The sequence below is a fragment of the Gilbertella persicaria genome, assembly GCF_025201335.1.
Source record: "Gilbertella persicaria strain CBS 190.32 chromosome Unknown B0P05scaffold_19, whole genome shotgun sequence".
Lineage (NCBI taxonomy): Eukaryota > Fungi > Mucoromycota > Mucoromycetes > Mucorales > Choanephoraceae > Gilbertella > Gilbertella persicaria.
In genome coordinates this window covers 437,850-456,333 of record NW_026251980.1, presented here as the reverse complement: position 1 = coordinate 456,333, position 18,484 = coordinate 437,850, and the positions used below count along the sequence as shown (strand labels likewise).

The 18,484-nt window shown below is 39.2% G+C and overlaps 8 protein-coding genes across 8 annotated transcripts; 5 read left to right on the top strand and 3 right to left on the bottom strand.

Moving 5' to 3' along the window:
* Positions 1 to 608: 608 nt before the first annotated feature.
* B0P05DRAFT_571605 (uncharacterized protein) lies at positions 609 to 1,484 on the top strand (the record flags this gene model as incomplete). Its single annotated transcript, XM_051581386.1, has 1 exon — positions 609 to 1,484. One exon carries the CDS (start codon positions 609 to 611, stop codon positions 1,482 to 1,484), a length of 876 nt encoding a protein of 291 aa, XP_051435139.1.
* On the top strand, positions 1,378 to 6,507 carry B0P05DRAFT_541664 (uncharacterized protein). The gene is made up of 5 exons (XM_051578214.1): positions 1,378 to 2,858; positions 2,903 to 3,794; positions 3,839 to 5,067; positions 5,118 to 5,934; positions 5,987 to 6,507. The coding sequence occupies exons 1-5, from the start codon at positions 1,868 to 1,870 to the stop codon at positions 6,213 to 6,215; spliced, it is 4,158 nt and encodes a 1,385-aa protein (XP_051435138.1). The 5' UTR covers positions 1,378 to 1,867; the 3' UTR covers positions 6,216 to 6,507.
* B0P05DRAFT_637440 (Elongator complex protein 5) lies at positions 6,508 to 7,826 on the top strand. The gene is made up of 2 exons (XM_051583647.1): positions 6,508 to 7,027; positions 7,073 to 7,826. The coding sequence occupies exons 1-2, from the start codon at positions 6,589 to 6,591 to the stop codon at positions 7,666 to 7,668; spliced, it is 1,035 nt and encodes a 344-aa protein (XP_051435137.1). The 5' UTR covers positions 6,508 to 6,588; the 3' UTR covers positions 7,669 to 7,826.
* A 265-nt stretch (positions 7,827 to 8,091) lies between these two features.
* Positions 8,092 to 8,515, top strand: B0P05DRAFT_541661 (uncharacterized protein). Its single transcript, XM_051578213.1, has one exon. The coding sequence runs from the start codon at positions 8,248 to 8,250 to the stop codon at positions 8,491 to 8,493; it is 246 nt and encodes an 81-aa protein (XP_051435136.1). The 5' UTR covers positions 8,092 to 8,247; the 3' UTR covers positions 8,494 to 8,515.
* Positions 8,516 to 11,707: 3,192 nt separating this feature from the next.
* On the top strand, positions 11,708 to 12,672 carry B0P05DRAFT_612946 (uncharacterized protein; the record flags this gene model as incomplete). The annotated part of the gene is made up of 1 exon (XM_051583399.1): positions 11,708 to 12,672. A coding segment is annotated over one exon (795 nt), but the record flags the coding sequence as incomplete, so codon positions are not given.
* A 274-nt stretch (positions 12,673 to 12,946) lies between these two features.
* On the bottom strand, positions 12,947 to 13,990 carry B0P05DRAFT_469915 (uncharacterized protein; the record flags this gene model as incomplete). Its single annotated transcript, XM_051574522.1, has 1 exon — positions 12,947 to 13,990. The coding sequence occupies one exon, from the start codon at positions 13,988 to 13,990 to the stop codon at positions 12,947 to 12,949; it is 1,044 nt and encodes a 347-aa protein (XP_051435134.1).
* A 2,248-nt stretch (positions 13,991 to 16,238) lies between these two features.
* On the bottom strand, positions 16,239 to 17,000 carry B0P05DRAFT_469880 (uncharacterized protein; the record flags this gene model as incomplete). Its single annotated transcript, XM_051574519.1, has 1 exon — positions 16,239 to 17,000. A coding segment is annotated over one exon (762 nt), but the record flags the coding sequence as incomplete, so codon positions are not given.
* Positions 17,001 to 17,253: 253 nt separating this feature from the next.
* On the bottom strand, positions 17,254 to 18,045 carry B0P05DRAFT_469639 (uncharacterized protein; the record flags this gene model as incomplete). The annotated part of the gene is made up of 1 exon (XM_051574506.1): positions 17,254 to 18,045. A coding segment is annotated over one exon (792 nt), but the record flags the coding sequence as incomplete, so codon positions are not given.
* Between the last annotated feature and the right edge of the window lie 439 nt (positions 18,046 to 18,484).

Here is an 18,484-nt window from a genome sequence, read left to right as displayed (position 1 = left end):
GATGACAGCATGAAGGCCTGCATGAATGGCACTGACCAATAAAGGAAAATTGAAATTGAAGCGATCTTTACCCATCAGATTCTTATTGTATAACGACAATGATGTAGAGAAAAAGTACCAGATCAAGATGTAGGACAGGTTTTTGATGATATTTTCATGCTTAGTGATGTAATGAGAAGCTACATCTAATTTGGGATTGGCAATCTGAATCGAAATAGTGCCCTTTTCAGGTAAAGGTGGTATAGGCGATAATAAGGTATGATGGAAAGAGTCATGATGGAATTGATTGGCTTCATTAGTGTGAAATAGGGTGGGAAGAGAGCCTCTACGGCTATGCTGATGTTGCTTTTGCTTGTTTATAGATAATGCTGCTATTGACTGTGTTCTATTGTGAGGGCTTTTGCCAGATGCGAACTTCTTTGCTCTTGATAGTTGTGCATCTGTAAATTCATTATCGATAGTCATCTTCAAAAAAAGCAAAAAAAAAGAGAGAGAGAAATCTATGTGCTTGAATGATACGTCACCCAAACTGAGTTGAGGAAATGATGTGCGTGACCAAAAAGAGTAAATGGGAGTGTTTCTTCCCCTTTTTTCTTTCAATCATCTCGATGGAAAACCAAGACTTGCCAGAAGAGATTCTAGAAAAGCTAAAAAATCTCGAAATTGAACTACAAGATGGCGATATTACGCTGAAGGGCTTTGAGAAAAAAAAGGCGACTCTGTTAGCCGAAGTCTCGCAATCTTCTACACCAACACAAGGAAGTGAGACTGAAATACTTGAAGAACTAGGTCCTGAGCCGAGTGCAGCCGACGTGGTTGATTTTCTCGATTTCTTACCTTCGCCTACACATTCCCCTACGCGTACAGCTGAAGCAGTCAATCATATGGAAGAGAATCATCGACAAATGCAGCAGCAATTACAACAACAACAACAACAACAACAACAACAACAACAACCTTATCAACCATTACAGCAACCAATGAGACCAATTCAACAGCAACAGCAACAATATAGACCCTATCCCACTGGCATGGCTCATGGTAATCCACCTATGAATGCACCCTATATGGGAACCTCTATTCCACAACACAATCGTCCTTATATGATCCCTTCTCGTGCTGGATACCCTCAACAACCACAGCCACAAATACGGCCCATGCAGCCATCGCCTAATGCTAATACTTACTACGGACAAAGACCTCCTCCCAATATGGTTTATAGACCACAACCACAACCACCACTACCACAACAACAACAAATGTATCAATCAAGACCTCATCCAAATGCACAACAGTCTATTCCAACACAAATGCAAACATCTCCTGGAAAAATGTACAGACCTCGACCAAATAATGGTATGGTCTATAGACCACAGCAACAACAGCAACAACAGCAACAGCAATATGGTAATTATCAATACAATAGTAATAGCAGTGGTATGGGTAATGTCAATAGACCATATCCAACAGGCTATTATAAGTAATCATGTATTGTAGTTTTATTGAAATGAAGTTAGTAAAGCAAAAAGTCATTAAATTAGATATTCTAACTATTGTTGTTATGCGTGTATGCTTTCTATCTTGTTGTTTAGTAAAGTTTAAAGAGGTGAAGAGAAAGAATGGAAATGGTTGTGTCATGAGCAAATTTGCTTTACTGATTTCATTTCAATTCAATTACTTTCGTGTTATTATTTTTTTCTGTTTATAAGGCTAATTTTTATCTCCAGTAGATAATAATAGTATCAAGGCTGCCTCTATTAAGAAATCACCATCCATTGCCTCTTTGAATAATCGAGTTTCAATCTCATCCAATCATAGCCAGTATGTCCATACACATCAAAACGATAGTAAATATGGCAATATTATCATGTCAAAATCATTTCAAAATGTAGAGCCTATTCCCGTTCCACATATACCAAATGATGCTGTATTAGAAGAACTAGCAGGTCGTCAAATGCTGGCTTCTTTGCCTCGAGATATACCATTTAAAGTGATTGATTTGCAAGATAAACAAGATCCAAGCTTATTTCTTTCCATTGCAGAACTATTACGCTATCGCGCCTCCAATAGTCAAGGTAGACTGATTCCTGCATTCTCCCAGATAGACGACAAGGGCAAAGAACTTACAAATGTCACTTGGGAAAAACTGGACGCCAGAGCCGAGAAAGTTGCGTTAGTCATTCAAGAAAAATCAGGTCTTAAAGTAGGTGATTGTGTTGCTTTAATTTACCGTAAATCAGAAATTGTGGATTTCATTGTTTCGCTTCTGGGCTGTTTTATTGCTGGCATGGTGGCTGTTCCTATCAATGCCATTGAGGATCTATCCGAACTCTGGTTTATTTTACGCGTTTCTAAAATCCACTTGGTCTTGACAACAGAGAACAATCTCAAGACACTCACCAAAAGTGTAAAGACAAGAAATTCAGAGTTTCCCAAGAACGTGGATTGGTGGCCAACGAACGATTTTGGTTCGCTGTATACGCATCAGATCAAATCTGGCAAATATAATTCACTCAGGTCTACTCCTTTGGCTTATATTGAATTTACAAAGTCAATCAATGGTGAACTGAAAGGTGTTGCTGTATCACATCATGCAATTATGAGTAGCTGTCATTCCTACACAGCAGGAACGACAGAAACTATTGTCTTTACTGCTGAAGACGGAACTACTTCTATAGTGCCCAACTGGGATGCACAAGGCGCTGATATCCTCTTAACATACCTTGACTCGCGTCAACAATTAGGTCTCAACTTGTCCGTCTTAGGCTCTATTTATAATGGAAGCCATACTATTTTTGCAAATGCTACTATCATGGAGACACCAGCTGCTTGGATTTATGTCTTGTCGAAATATAAAGGTTTGTCTTATTGACTTATTGTGTTTGCATTCATATAGCATTAGTGACGATTGCTCTGGCCGGCTATCCTGGTGCTTTCTACGCTACGAAATACTATCAAAAAAATACAAAAGAAGTCTTGAATTACAGTAAAAAATCTACACCAGATCTCTCAGCACTTCGGCTTTTGTTTATTGATACCATCCTCGTAAAACCAGATGTCAACGAATTTATTGCCAATAAGCTTTTGAAACCATTGATTAAACGCATGGTATATAACACTATTGATATCATTACGCCCATTCTCTCTTTACCCGAACATGGTGGTGTTATTGTTAGTTTTCGAGATTTTCTTGGCCCTGGAAAACTAGAGGAGTTCGAACAATCGTATGATCAGCAAGACAATATCACCACCACAAGAAAAAAGACTGTATTTGCTCCAGGTAAAGCAAGGGACATTTGGGAATGTGTCCTGGATGCCAGTGCTTTACGTCAAAAGAAAGTAGCCGTGCTTGCAACCTCAACATCAGAAGGCGTCATAGGCGGCGATGAAGCTGGCTATTTAAGAGTGAGCTCACATGGATTTCCCTTTCCAAACATGAGTATTGCTATTGTGGATCCAGAAACAACGCTGCTTTGTCCCTCAGACACAATTGGTGAGATTTGGGTTGATGCGCCTTCTTTGGGAGATGGGTTTTGGGGTATTCCTGCTTTAACAGAAGTTGTGTATCAAGCCATACCCATTCTAGTACCTGCAGAGACACTTCAGCCTGAGCCTTATAACAGACGGTTCGTACGAACAGGGTTGATTGGAACCATGATTGGTGGCCGTTTGGTTGTTTTGGGAACTTTTGAGGATCGTATTCGACAACAAAGACTAGATGAGCCCAAAGAAGAAGTTCATATTGGAAGTGATTTGACAAACACAATTACGAAGAAATTGCGTATTAATTCATGGTATGATATGCTTGTTGTTTTGGTCTATTCACATTTTGCATTAGCACAGCATTCGACATCTATGTTAACGGACAGTATTTACCTGTGGTTGCTATTGAGCTTAACGTAACGACCAGCAATGAAGCTGCAAAGCTGATGGAAGAAGTCTCTGATACTCTTCTGGCCTATCATGGTGTTCGTGTCTATGCCGTGTTCATCGTCAAGAAAGGTCAATTGCCTCGGTTTATTAAAGATGGAAACCAGTACATACACCACCTCCTCACAAAGCGTCGATTTTTATTAGGTCAATTGCCCATCAACCACATAAAGATAGATGTAGACAATACTATCATAAGCGAAGCAACGTCTCCTCTATTGCATTGTAAAACGGACTTCATGTCTCTCTGGCACTCAACACTCAGCTCATTCGAGCGAGCAACTTCACTTGGGCTCATATTGCCTAGCTCTCAGCCACAACATTCAGGCATTGAAGTCGTCAAAACTGCAGTGGATGAGCGCACTGGTTACGATCTTTCACGTTTTACAAACATGATAGACATCATTTTATGGCGTACTTCCTTATACCCTGAAGAAAACGTATTTATCTCTGCTTATCAAGGCACAACAAAGTCATTGACTTGGCGAAAATTCAATTATCAGATTGCTTCTATCGCTCATTATTTCATCAAAAAATGTATGCTGAAGCCTGGTACACGAGTGATGGTCTTTTTACACTTTCATTTGGACCTTGTTCGTACACTGTATGCATGTTTTGTGGTTGGCTTGATTCCTGTGTTATGCTCGCCTTTAGATCTGGTTAATTCCTCACAAAGGAAGGTGCAACACGAAATGGAAGTGATGATACGCACCATCAATGACTTAAATGTACAATATATCCTTGTCAGTTCGTCATCAGAAGATGTGTTGCGACATAAAACCATCGCAACAACCCTCAAACTGGCTCTTTCAGAACGACTACCTGTCCAAATCAATATAGAAAAAGCACCCAAGTACAACAAACTCTTGGGTCCTGAGAGTGGACTTTCTATTCATTCAGAATGGGCCTCAGACAAGACAAGACCAGCTTTTATTTTGATCCATCCCAGTAAATCAACACCAGATTATGCTGTAGGTGAGCGATATATTACTTATACCCATGACAATATTGTGTCTCAATGTCGATCTCAAAAACTGACATGTCAAATCAAATTTCAAAACCCTTTGGTCGCTACTGGTACCAATGATTTGGAAGGACTTGGACTACTGTATGCTGCTTTTTGTGGTATCTATGCAGGTAAATAAAACAACAGAAGCTTATAGATCTATGCTGACGCTATGATATAGGGTGCTCCACTATCTTAATTTCCAGTGCAGGATTTCAACAGGACCCTTTATTCTTTTTTGAATTAGTAGCGCGCAATAGGTGTTCTACTGTTTATGCCAACTATACGTTATTTGAATGTGCTATGAGCAAAATTGCACCTTCTCAGCAAAGGCAGATTTCACTTCAGGGCATGCAAAATGTGATGTTGGCTGTGTCCAGTAGAGCAAATCCCAAGTTATACGAAAGAATTTCACGTTATTTATCACTCAGTCGACTAGAAAAAAATACCATTAATACTGTGTATAGCCATCCTCAGAATCCAATGATTACGACCCGCTCTTTTATGCTTTTGGAACCTCTCTCTCTCGTGGTAGATACAGAATGGCTAAAGCAAGGAATTATTTGTCCTACCGACGATACTTCTCGTGGTATTCTTCTACAAGATTCTGGTATTGTGCCAACCAATACTATGATAGCCATTGTAAATCCAGCCACGATGACCTTGTGCCCAAGCAATGTGATGGGAGAAATATGGGTAACTTCAGACAGTAATATAAAGGGATTATTTGCCACAAAAGAAGAGTACAACAATGTGTTTGAAGCCACTATTAAAGGCGCTGATCCTCGATTAACTTATATGCGAACTGGAGATGTTGGTTTTCTTTGGAAAATGCAAAGAGGAGCTATCGGTACACAAACACCTTTAGAAGAAGGTCAATGTTTATTTGTTTTGGGCCATTTGGACGAAATCATTGTATCGAAAGGCTTGTTTTATTTTCCTATGGATATCGAGAAAACAGTTGAGAGTTCGCATCAAGATATTATACCTGAAGGATGGTATGCAATAGAAGACAGACTTACTTGATTAACTCTTGATTGTTTTTGATAGTTATGCTGTACAGGCCACAAATAATGAAATCATACTCATTATAGCTATTCAACCTGGAAATGGCCCTTTACTATCTATTATACCAGTCATCGTTAATTCTGTTTTAGAACGACATGCATTACTTGTAGATACAATTGTGATGGTAGAGAGACATCAGTTGCCAAAAAGACATAACGAAACCAAGCTTCGAAAAAAAATATTATCCATGTACATTCAAGGCAAAATGTAAGTTTACTCTTTAACAATACTTGACTGATAATTCTTTTAGAACGAGTATACATGCTTGTCGTATCAAAAATCAACACCAACCTATCTCAAAATCACAAAGGGACAAAAGGCAGAGTCTCCCTCTAGATACTGTGCATCGCAGTATGGGCAATATGGAGACCCAATCTATGCTATCCTTTAGCTATCAATCACAGAAAAACGTTGATACTGCTAGCATAAGTCAAAACCAAACCCCTACACGCTCTTCTTTTAATCAATAGAAGCCAATTGTTCTAATCTCGCATAAATCTGTGGCGGAACTCGATTCTTTACCGTGACTTTTTGAAAGGCTTTTTCTCTCTTTCCTATTTTTTTTTTCTCCCTATCTCTTTAATATGGCTTTGGAGCAGATATTGAACAATAAAAAGTCGACCTCTTTTGTACTGATAAACGATACCATTCGTTTTTCTTCTCTACCACTCTTGGCTGACATCAGTAAACGTGCTCTTGACGACAACAAGACAGTGATCGCCTTATTGACCGAGACGTCACCCAAGGCCTGGCGCGAGCGCTTCTCGGCAAACAACAATATTTTTATTATCGATTGCTATTCTGACCCTTATGGCTGGGACTATGCCACAGAGACACAAGAACAAAACACAGTTAAAGTGACGCATATTCAAGATATGGAAAAAGCCATTCTATCATCTATCATTGAAAAAACAATGAATACACCCGACTTTTTGATTGTGGTTGATTCGGTTATTCCATTGGCAAAAATATCTCAGCATAGAACATATCAATTCGTGAAAACATTGGAGTCTTTGACGACAGGTAACGTTATTTGCTCAGGAATAGTGTTATTTATCATAATAATAGACACAAACAGACTTGTGCTTGGATATCATTCTGATATCAAATTAGCTTCTAAATCAGGACTTAGCTTGCAAGACTCTTTGACACGCTTAGCTTCTGTGATTATCAAGTTGGAGCCTCTGAAAGAAAGAACACATTTTGAAACTCAATCTGCATTGACAGGCTTTGTGCCTCAAGATACATTTTCTTATTTGACAGTGACATCCAATTGTACAGCCAAAGGAGGTATTGCGCATGTTGAATGGCGCAAAAAGAGTGGAAAAGTGCTATATGAATCTAGCGGCTTCTTGTTAAACTCAAGAGGATATTTAGATGTGGTGCCTATAAGTCAACTCACAGGAGTAATTGAATCACAACCTGATGAATCCGAGACAGTTGAAAGAGACAACAAGTCAGATCCTACGGCTAATTTGTCGTTCAATTTGTCACTGACAGATGAACAAAGAAAAGTCAAGGAAAATCTTGTGTTGCCTTTTATGAAAGCACAACAGTTAGAAGTATCGACGGAGGATGAGAAGAAGAGTAGTTTGATCTATTATGACCCTGATGCTGCTGATGATTTTGATGATGAAGATCCTGACGAAGATTTAGATATTTAAGTGTACAGGCTTATATAAAGAAAAAGGAATATATAATACTCAAATACTGTTTCTTAGAGATTGTCTGATTATTATTTGTGTTTTTTTGGGACATTTTGGAAGAAAATTACTACTGCATAGTCAATAAAATAAATCAATTCCTGGTTGTGATTCTAGGGCATGTGATGCACTGTTATGAGTTATGATCTTCTATTAACTATCTCTTGTGCTCATTGCACTTCTCGATAGAGTTGGCTTGTAAATGACTATTTGATATGCAGATCAGGTCTCAAATAGTTTCTTAACACAAATACTTATATTCAAAGTTGCATTCTGTATTTCAGAATAGAACAGTAACATACCCATTCTTTCAAGAGCAATGTATCAAACATATACGCCATTCTACTAGAAGAAACACTTACAAAACAACATTAGTTCTTTTGCCCTTAATCTACTGAGGTAATCGTTTTAAAATAAAATCCAAAAGTGCATCCATGATGCTTCTTTACTTATTTTTCGTTATTCTTAGACTCTCTTTCCCAAGAACTGTCAACTGTTTCAATAATGAGATTTTAAAAATATTCCAAAAGTATATCAAGAATGAGAGGTCAACAGCATCAGCTAGAACTGCCAATCAGACTATCGAAAGATCTCAAGACCTTTGCTAGCGATATGATAAAAGTAACTTGTGATGCTTTCATTACAGTGAGAACGGTAAATTTTGTCACTTTGAGAAAATCAAATGTCCATAACCAAAAAATAAATGTCGCTTTCCAAAAAATTACAGCGACTCCACCCCCAAAGTTCGTTTTCCTATTTTATAGATTCGCTTTTGTCGCCGACTGAAATTCGCTTTTTGATTGGTCAAAGTTCGTTTTTGTAAATCATCCAAATTCGCTTTGGCATCACCCAAAGTGTTACGTCATAAATTTGAAAAGTCACAGGTTTCGCTCAGGTTTCGTTCAGGTTTCGTTCAGGTTTCGTTCAGGTTTCGTTCAGGTTTCGTTCAGGTTTCGTTCAGGTTTCGTTCAGGTTTCGTTCAGGTTTCGTTCAGGTTTCGTTCAGGTTTCGTTCAGGTTTCGTTCAGGTTTCGCTCAGGTTTCGATTTAAAATGAGTTTATTCGTTCTTCCCAAGTTGTTGCGTCCTGGAACAGATTTAATGTCAAAAGCCATCATTCACGATCCTAAAATCACCAACATTATTACAACTACTCTGTCAAATACACAAAATGACTACCTCTGTAATTCATGGTTTACAAAATCAATGAAGCAAAAAAAAAAAAAAAAAAAAAAAAAAAAAAGTCTAGCAAATTTGAACGAAACCTGAACGAAACCTAAGCGAAACCTGAGCGAAACCTGAGCGAAACCTGAGCGAAACCTGTGACTTTTCAAATTTATGACGTAACACTTTGGGTGATGCCAAAGCGAATTTGGATGATTTACAAAAACGAACTTTGACCAATCAAAAAGCGAATTTCAGTCGGCGACAAAAGCGAATCTATAAAATAGGAAAACGAACTTTGGGGGTGGAGTCGCTGTAATGGCATTAAGCCAAAAATGATTGTCCCTACATGCCTAGAAATTTTGTCCTTTTGAAATAAAGAAATGTCACAAGGATCCGAGCCATAATAGAGACTAGGAATTTAGGTGTATGACAATCTTAACGGTCTCGGTGTCGTCATTCATTTTGTTTTGGTGTCGATGTCGATGTCGTGTCTTATCTTTTTTCTTTAAAAATGGAGGAAGATATTGATAGCTGGTATTTGTGTGATGATCTGACATTAAATAAGTCTTCAATTACATACTAAAATATATCATAATCAATTTACATCAGAAATAGACATAAAAGAACCTCTTGTACTGAATGAGTCAATGTATCTTTTAATAGATCAAGACTTATAACCGAAATCCATAATTTACATTATTTAATTAATTTAAAGTAGTCTATGATAATAGAGACTCAGTCATTTGCATGAACTCTACTACTACTTACTCCGACATCTCTTCATGTATAAATATGCTAGAATAATTTATAGTAAAAAAGAACAAATAAAATTGTATAGAACAGTCTCAAAGTATCTACCTTTGTCTCAATATCATCTTATTATATAACTCTATTATCAAAACATCACAATTTGCCTTTTGAAATGAGGTGTGGGACTGATCTTATTGCTAAACTTACCCTAAACAACAAAACCATTATAAATGTTATTGTTCATCAATTACTTGGTAAGTATGGTTTTTTTTTATTCACGAAACAGAATTTACACATTTATTTTTCATAGGATCAGATATTCCTAATAATGCATATATCTCTGGCTCAACAGAATGGGCAGATGGTAAAAGACCAGATGCATTATATATACCAAGAAATGAAGTGACGCGTGATCTACCACCCATCTTAGTTGAGGTTCAAAATCAAGTTGATCAACGATTTATGCTGAGGCTAATTACAGTGGTTACATTAAGTGTCCCATAAAACTCATTTATAAGCATAAATTAATATATTTTCGTCGCATTGACCTTGTGTTAGTATCAGAAAAAGCACATTTTTTTGCTGGTTACTTCAATTTCCCTAATTAGTAAGAGATACCATTTTTGGACAACTTAGGTAAAAAATGACGTAGCGTTTTCAAAAAAATTTCCTGCAAAACCTGAATACCTTATTTTCTTCGGCGAATAAGCATTCTCAATCGTGCGTTTTCCACATTCTTCGGCAAATCCTAGCACAACCTACCCAGCTACATATAGATACGGCAAGCTTCTCAGAAAAAAATTCTCTTCTTCATTCTATATACATACCTTTTCTCCTTATTATCATGCCTTACAGCCTCCCATACGATAAACGAAACAATGTCAAATCTGCACTTTTATCTGGCAAATCGATTTGTCAGGTCTCAAAACTAACAGGTATTGCCAAATCAACAGTTTCTCGTATTAGGAAAGAGTTGCCAGAAATGAAAACTTGCACTGGTACCGGTAGACCATCAAGAGTAGGTCATCTTACGGCTTGTTTGCTACGAATAAAAATCCGAACTGGAGCATTGAAGAATGTCAAAGAAGTCCAAACTTGATTGTCTGGACAGGGTATTGCTTTGACGTATAGTGGAACAGTCTCTCTGATGAAAAGGGTAGGATTATACTCAAAGCTTAAGTAGAAGAAATTTTTTTTGAGAGTTTCTTAGCTTTCGAAGAGATACAAATGGGCCTTAAAATATCGTAACTGGTCCGCAAATGAGTGGAAGAGTGTCGTTTTTACCGACGAGACGAAGATCAATCTTTGGGGATCAGATGGTGCAACATACACTTGGTTACAGCAAGGGTTTAAAGCGAGGCCCCATAACTACAAGCTATTGCTCAAGCATGGAGGTGGCTCTCTGATGATGTGGGGGTGCATGACATCTTCCGGAGTAGGATATGCCTCTCGAGTGCTTCAAAAGACAATGGATACCGATTGCTATTTGGAGATTCTAGGGTCGTCATACCTAGATACATTGGAGTATTATAGTATGGATCCACAAAAAACTATCTTTCAACAAGACAACGACCCAAAACACAAAGCAAAGGCTACCATTTCTTGGCTTAAAGCCCACAAAGCCCACTTTATTGCTGACTGGCCACCTAACAGGCCCGACTTGAACCCAATAGAACATCTTTGGAAACAGTTAAAGTGCAGACTAGCCGGATATGATACAAAAGCAAAAAATCTGGACGAATTTTGGTCAAGGGTCGAAAAAGAATGGTACAAACTTCGCAAAGGTGACATGGAGGCATACTATAGCAGCATGCCTCAACGTATAGAAGCAGTCATCAAAGCAAAGGGCGGTTATACAAAATTTTGAGCATTTCAAATAAAGAATAAATTTTGGTGAAACACAAGTTTTCTCTCTTTTGAAAATGAAGCACTGTTATTGGATGCATTTAGGAGTAATTAGCAGTGTGATTATTATTGTCAATGTCTAATTAATCTATGTGCCAAGTTTCAGAAGGATCGGCGGAGTTTTTGTAGAGAAGGGTAAAAAAACAGGTTTTATGGGACACTTAATGTAACCACTGTAACTATTGCGCTAATGTGTACGATTGTTATGAAGTGTTGCCTGTTGTGCTTGTCTTTGTAGTAGAAAAATTTTCCAATACCATATTAGAAGAAAGTTTTATTGAGAAAGAAAGTGCTCCATATATTCTAAAAACTCAGTGTAAATATTGGGCGAAGTCAGCTAATTTCGTTTCAGCCAAGTCAATTGAAAATTATATTCAAGACTCCATGGACCCATTTGTGGCACTTACCTATTTCACCTCATCGCAAGCACAAAACTTGAAATCGCTAACGTTTGCTGCTGATTCGACGGTACGCTTTCTGTGGTCTATATGTCAAAAAAACATGATGAAGAAAAACCAGAATGAAATATATCAGGTTCTTGATCAAGCTACAAACAAAGTACAAGAAATAATCGAAATACAAGATGAAGAACCTATTCTGATGCTGGAAAAAACCAAAAACTTTGCCAAAGAGTTCCTAGGAATCATTGAGGGCCAGAAAAGAAAGTTAAATGAAGAATATGAACTAGATCTACAAGCCTTAGAGGCACAAAAGAAAAAATATACAACAGAAGATTTTCTTTTTATCGAAAGCATGTCAGTACCAAACAAGTCAAGAAACTGGAAAAAGATTTTTGATGCAGGAAAAATCAAAGGATTATTTAACTCTTATACCTCAGCAAACTCTTTAAATTCTAGGTCGAAAGAAATTTCTCGCAAGAATTTCTTGAGACCGTCAGAACAAAATAGGAAATGTTATTATGCTAATCCAGAGTACCAAAAGAGTCATTTGCATCAAAGAATTCATTCTGGCTAGACAGAACCGTAGAGGTGAAGTCCACTTGCGCCATTTGGTTACGTTGGTAATTGTGATGTTTGGGTTGTGAATGAAGATAGAATAGAAGATAGAAAGAAAACAAAGAAATACAGTGAGACTGTTCAGTACTTCTTTATTACAAAAATAAATTGATTGTTCTCTAAAATATATCTTTTCCAGGTTGTCTTTTATACTACCTGATTTATTGACTAATTATGATTACTGATTATTGATTACTTAACACCTTGACAGCGTGTGCCTGGGAATTGATTATGTAAATTCTCCTTTAATTCTCCTTGTTACCTAAAAGGTACAATTATGATTTCCTTATTTGTAAATATCCATATTATCCCAGTTACCGTTATTTACTGTCATTATACAGTGCTTACTTTATATTTATAATGTATAGTGCTATAAGTGATTATTCATTTATATGATGAAAGATTATTTATTATATTTTGTATTGAAAGTGCTCAGATCACCACAGTAATGACGAACAAAGGTCTCCGAAGAAGCCCATTTTCCAAGAGCTACGATATTATCCCGGGAAATACCACTGTCTAAGGCACGAGAAGAAGCCAGAGAACGAACAGAAACATTTGATTCAGACGTGCAAAGTTGAATGAACTCTTTATGCAACCATGATGAGATGGTTGATGACGAGAGAGGTTGATTAATGAGATTGGACTTAACAAAGAGCTGTGAACCAGAAGGGCGAGAAGCCAAACCAGGATGGTCTCGAAGAGCCTTGAAACATTGTACCGGACACAGTTCGATATCGGATGCATGAGAATGGACCGTAAAGGGCTTGATGATGCGTCGTTTACCTCTAGTTTCTTTGGGAGCCACCACCTCAAAGTAGAGACAGCCATTGTTGGTGATAGAGCACGAGCCAAAAGGAATACGAGCCAAATCTGATGGACGGAGAAAGGCTGCCATTGCCAAAAGGAAAGCCAACTTCTGTTGTAACCGTTTGATGGGAGTGGTTGTTCGAGAAGCGATGGATTGAGCAAAGGCCATTGCTGGAGAGATATCAATGGTGGGTCGATGAATGTTGACCGGAGGCGCCTGCTTCATTCTAGAATCTATGTAATTGTTAATAACCTCGCTTTCTCGAATACCTTTGGGATCATCATGTAGATGAACTACGACCGCCTGCAAGGTTTTGAGTGTAGATGCCTGAAGACCATGACGACTAGACATATCAGCCAAGAAATTGACAAGTTCGACCGGTGTAAAGGAGGTAAAAGAGACGTTATTTTGAATAGCCCATTCCAAAAAACGAAGTTGATTCTTGCGATAGCCCAGATTGGTACCGGTGGGGGCCAGTTTTTGAGCCAACAAATTCTCAACCGCTTGTGCATTGAGTTCCTTCTTTAGAAGTTGAGTGCTGATAATCTCCACACGGAAAGCATCCAGTTCTGCGGTAGCAGAGGGTGAGGTGTCGACGGGGAGGTTGGCTGCACCGCTTGTGGTGGCAGCATCCATGGGGGAGGAGAGAGCCATGCATTGAACCAGAGGGAACCAGAGAGTACTGGGCCAGTAGAGTACCACCAAGGTCACGACGGGTAGACGTTCCTGCCTGATCTTGCTCAGGATACGAGAAATCAAATTCCATGAAGGGTTGGTATAAGGATTGGGAAACTGAGTCCATGGTATGGACAGCGCATCCGTATGCAATGCGTTCGGGTCCGGCATCCACGACACGTACTTTGGTAACAGTTTGGTCGTCCTGACTGCAGATAGATCGATCGAGAACGGGCCCCATGCTTGATGTATTTGTTGAAATATGTGTGGTTGGATCATCCACTGATTCTTGAAAAATTGTCGGCGAGACTCGAAGTCCGCAATCTTGTCGTGTATGCCTTGTATGTGTTGTGCTTGGACAATAATCTTGCGCTTCAAACACCAGGTCCATACCTCCGTTGCTAATTCCAAGAGGGGAAGAGAGCAAGTACCGCCTTGCTTGTTGATGTAGGTGTTGTATACACAGCATTATTCATCCCTTCTTACACTAGTTATGCCTTAAAAGAGCAAGTATTAATATCATGTATAAATATATCTTTCAATCACAGTTTTATCCGCAGCTTCGATGGATGTCTTCCATCTTAGTTTAAACATGTTAAAGATCAGACCATCACATAATCACAAATTGACATCTGCATCAATACCAATGGTAGTCGAGGTCTGTGCCCTGATCATGTGCCCAGTTCTTGTGTACCTTAATCCACTCAACCGATTAGCTAGTGTATACACACTCAGTCCCAAATTAAGGATAATCAATTATCATACAAACAGTATAAATACAATACAAAATATAACCTTTAATAAAGTAGACTTCTTTTTGGCCGTTTTGGTTCTAATCGACTTATTGATTTGACCATTTTATTAGTGATTATATCACAGTAGGAAAGGCTGGTCGTGTTGTCCGTTCGGATCAAAACTGTAGAGTTCGGCGGCAGGTGGAAGGTCTTTAGAGCAAGGTGTGCAGCTTTCAATTCCCTCCAGTTGATGGACTGTTCCGCCTCCTCCGCTGTCCAATACCCGTGGGCACGATGATGATTCCATGAGCAGCCCCAACCCCTGTTGCTGGCGTCCACAAACATGGTTTGGTTCGGTGTCGATGGAAGTAGAGACCTGCCATTCCACTTGCGGATGTTGAAATACCACCATTGAAGTTCCTCTAAACTGGCCTGATCCAAGGGGCGAGGTTGATCCCAATCCGCCTCTGATTTCACCGTCTGATTCTTGTAGTTTAAGAGGTGTCGGGTGTATAGACGAGCCGGAAAGATGGCAAAGGTCGCTGCCTGTATTCGCATTGTCAAGCTGTGGATGACCCTGGGAGACTGACGATGAGGTTTGTCTAAAACTTGTTTGATTGAACGACGTATATCCCTCATCTTGCTGGCTGGTAGAGTTGCTGTCATGTCCCGGGTATTCAATACAAAGCCGAGATGTTCCAGTTGTTGGGTGGGTTGTAGCACTGATTTCTTGTAGTTGATAAGCCATCCTAGTTCCTCGAGGAGAAATACCACCTGGCGAGCCTGGGTTTCTGCTTGATGCCTTGAGTTGGCGATAAGCAACCAGTCGTCCAAGTACGCGGAGATCCTGCAGCCTTGAGAGCGTAAGTGTTCTAAGATGGGCCTGCAGACTTTGGTGAAGATAAAGAGACTTGAAGACAAACCAAAAGCGGTCGTGCAGTACTGGTAGATCTGATCCCTCCATTTGAGCCGTAGGAGTCGCCGTGAAGCTGAGTGAAGACCTATATGCAGAAATGCATCGGATAAATCGATGGAGACTAGGTAGTCGTTCGGTTTTATCATTAATGATACTTCCCGGATAGTTTCCATCTTGAAATGAGGAGCCTCTACGTACTGGTTGAGCCGTTTTAGGTTGAATACCGGGCGTACGCCACCATTCTTCTTGGGGATTACCAACATGGAGCTGTAAAAACCTGGAGTCTGTCGTACCTGATGAGGGGAGACCTTCTCGATTGCTGATTTGTGTAGTAGATCCTGAATTGCCTGGTCGATGAGGGTAGCTTGTTCTGTTGAAAAGGGAATGATGGATGTTGGTGTTGTAGTTGTTGGAGGTGTTGCATGAAAAGGGATGAAGTAACCGTGTTGAACAGTGTTGATAACGAAGGAATTGTTGGTGATATTTGTCCATTGTTGATAATACTTGCTGAGCCGACCTCCTACTGGGTCGGTTGTGGATGTTGTTGCTGTTGTTGCTGTTACTGACGAAAAGGGTTGGTGTTCTTCTTGTTGTTGCTGTTGTAGTTGCTGTAGTTTTTGGGGCGAAAATTGTTGTTGTTGTTGTTGAAGTTGTTACTATTGCTGTTGTTGTTGATGAAGAAACCACCCTGCTCCGAGGGTGGACCTGATCGAAAAAACGACGAGTCTGATCCAACTGCAGCAGAGCTAGAGTTGGAAGAGTTACGGCTGAAACGATGTTGTCTACGAGAGGTAGTAGCCTCACGGATAGCCTTTTTAGCCGCATGTTGTTGAGTGAGAGTTTGCTGATACTCGTCCAAAGGAAGAGTATAATTGACTTCAGAAGCATCGTTAAAACGATACGAGGGATCGTGAGCACGCAGAGCAATATTATTACGTTGTTGTGTCATCATGGAACAAACACGAAGGAGGAGACGACGGACATCACGCAACATGATGCTATTACGTCCCAAGTTGGGATTACCTTGCTCAGCCGTGAACATTTCTTTAGTGAGGATGTCGAGAGGACGGAAGACTGCCGACAAGAGGTACTGGAGTTGCTTGAGGGCATTGTCCTCGTACTTTTGTCCAAGATTCATCAAGCGTTCCGCAGAGGGAATGGTAGCGGGAGCACGATAATCGAGATGAGCCATGGGAGGGTAGGATTCAATGATGGTCTTGCGTTCAGAGTCGGGCATCGGCTTGGCAGTATGAATAGGGGTGTCTAATTCCATGAGATCCATCAAAGCATCGGAGGGAGACCAATCATAGTGAGGGCGAGTCTCAACTGAGTGAACTGTGGGGATAGCAGCGTTTCCACCTGGCTACATAGGAGTAGGCATAGCAGTGTCATCCGTTGACTGCATGGGAGTAGGAGCCGTTTGAAGTTGAGCTTGAAGAGAGGCAAATTGCTGTTGTAAGGTCAAAAATTGTTCTTCGAAAGTAGACATTGGTAAGAATATGGAGATGATAAGTAAGCTGGTAATGACCGAGCGAAAAAGAAGATTGATAGTATAGTTAAAACTCTGCTTTTCTTTATATATCTTTGAAAATTCGCTCAAAATAAAAGTTCAAGAAGATTCTAGCATAATAACATTTCCTATTTTGTTCTGACGGTCTCAAGAAATTCTTGCGAGAAATTTCTTTCGACCTAGAATTTAAAGAGTTTGCTGAGGTATAAGAGTTAAATAATCCTTTGATTTTTCCTGCATCAAAAATCTTTTTCCAGTTTCTTGACTTGTTTGGTACTGACATGCTTTCGATAAAAAGAAAATCTTCTGTTGTATATTTTTTCTTTTGTGCCTCTAAGGCTTGTAGATCTAGTTCATATTCTTCATTTAACTTTCTTTTCTGGCCCTCAATGATTCCTAGGAACTCTTTGGCAAAGTTTTTGGTTTTTTCCAGCATCAGAATAGGTTCTTCATCTTGTATTTCGATTATTTCTTGTACTTTGTTTGTAGCTTGATCAAGAACCTGATATATTTCATTCTGGTTTTTCTTCATCATGTTTTTTTGACATATAGACCACAGAAAGCGTACCGTCGAATCAGCAGCAAACGTTAGCGATTTCAAGTTTTGTGCTTGCGATGAGGTGAAATAGGTAAGTGCCACAAATGGGTCCATGGAGTCTTGAATATAATTTTCAATTGACTTGGCTGAAACGAAATTAGCTGACTTCGCCCAATATTTACACTGAGTTTTTAGAATATATGGAGCACTTTCTTTCTCAATAAAACTTTCTTCTAATATGGTATTGGAAAATTTTTCTACTACAAAGACAAGCACAACAGGCAACACTTCATAACAATCGTACACATTAGCGCAATAGTTACAGTGGTTACATTAAGTGTCCCATAAAACCTGTTTTTTTACCCTTCTCTACAAAAACTCCGCCGATCCTTCTGAAACTTGGCACATAGATTAATTAGACATTGACAATAATAATCACACTGCTAATTACTCCTAAATGCATCCAATAACAGTGCTTCATTTTCAAAAGAGAGAAAACTTGTGTTTCACCAAAATTTATTCTTTATTTGAAATGCTCAAAATTTTGTATAACCGCCCTTTGCTTTGATGACTGCTTCTATACGTTGAGGCATGCTGCTATAGTATGCCTCCATGTCACCTTTGCGAAGTTTGTACCATTCTTTTTCGACCCTTGACCAAAATTCGTCCAGATTTTTTGCTTTTGTATCATATCCGGCTAGTCTGCACTTTAACTGTTTCCAAAGATGTTCTATTGGGTTCAAGTCGGGCCTGTTAG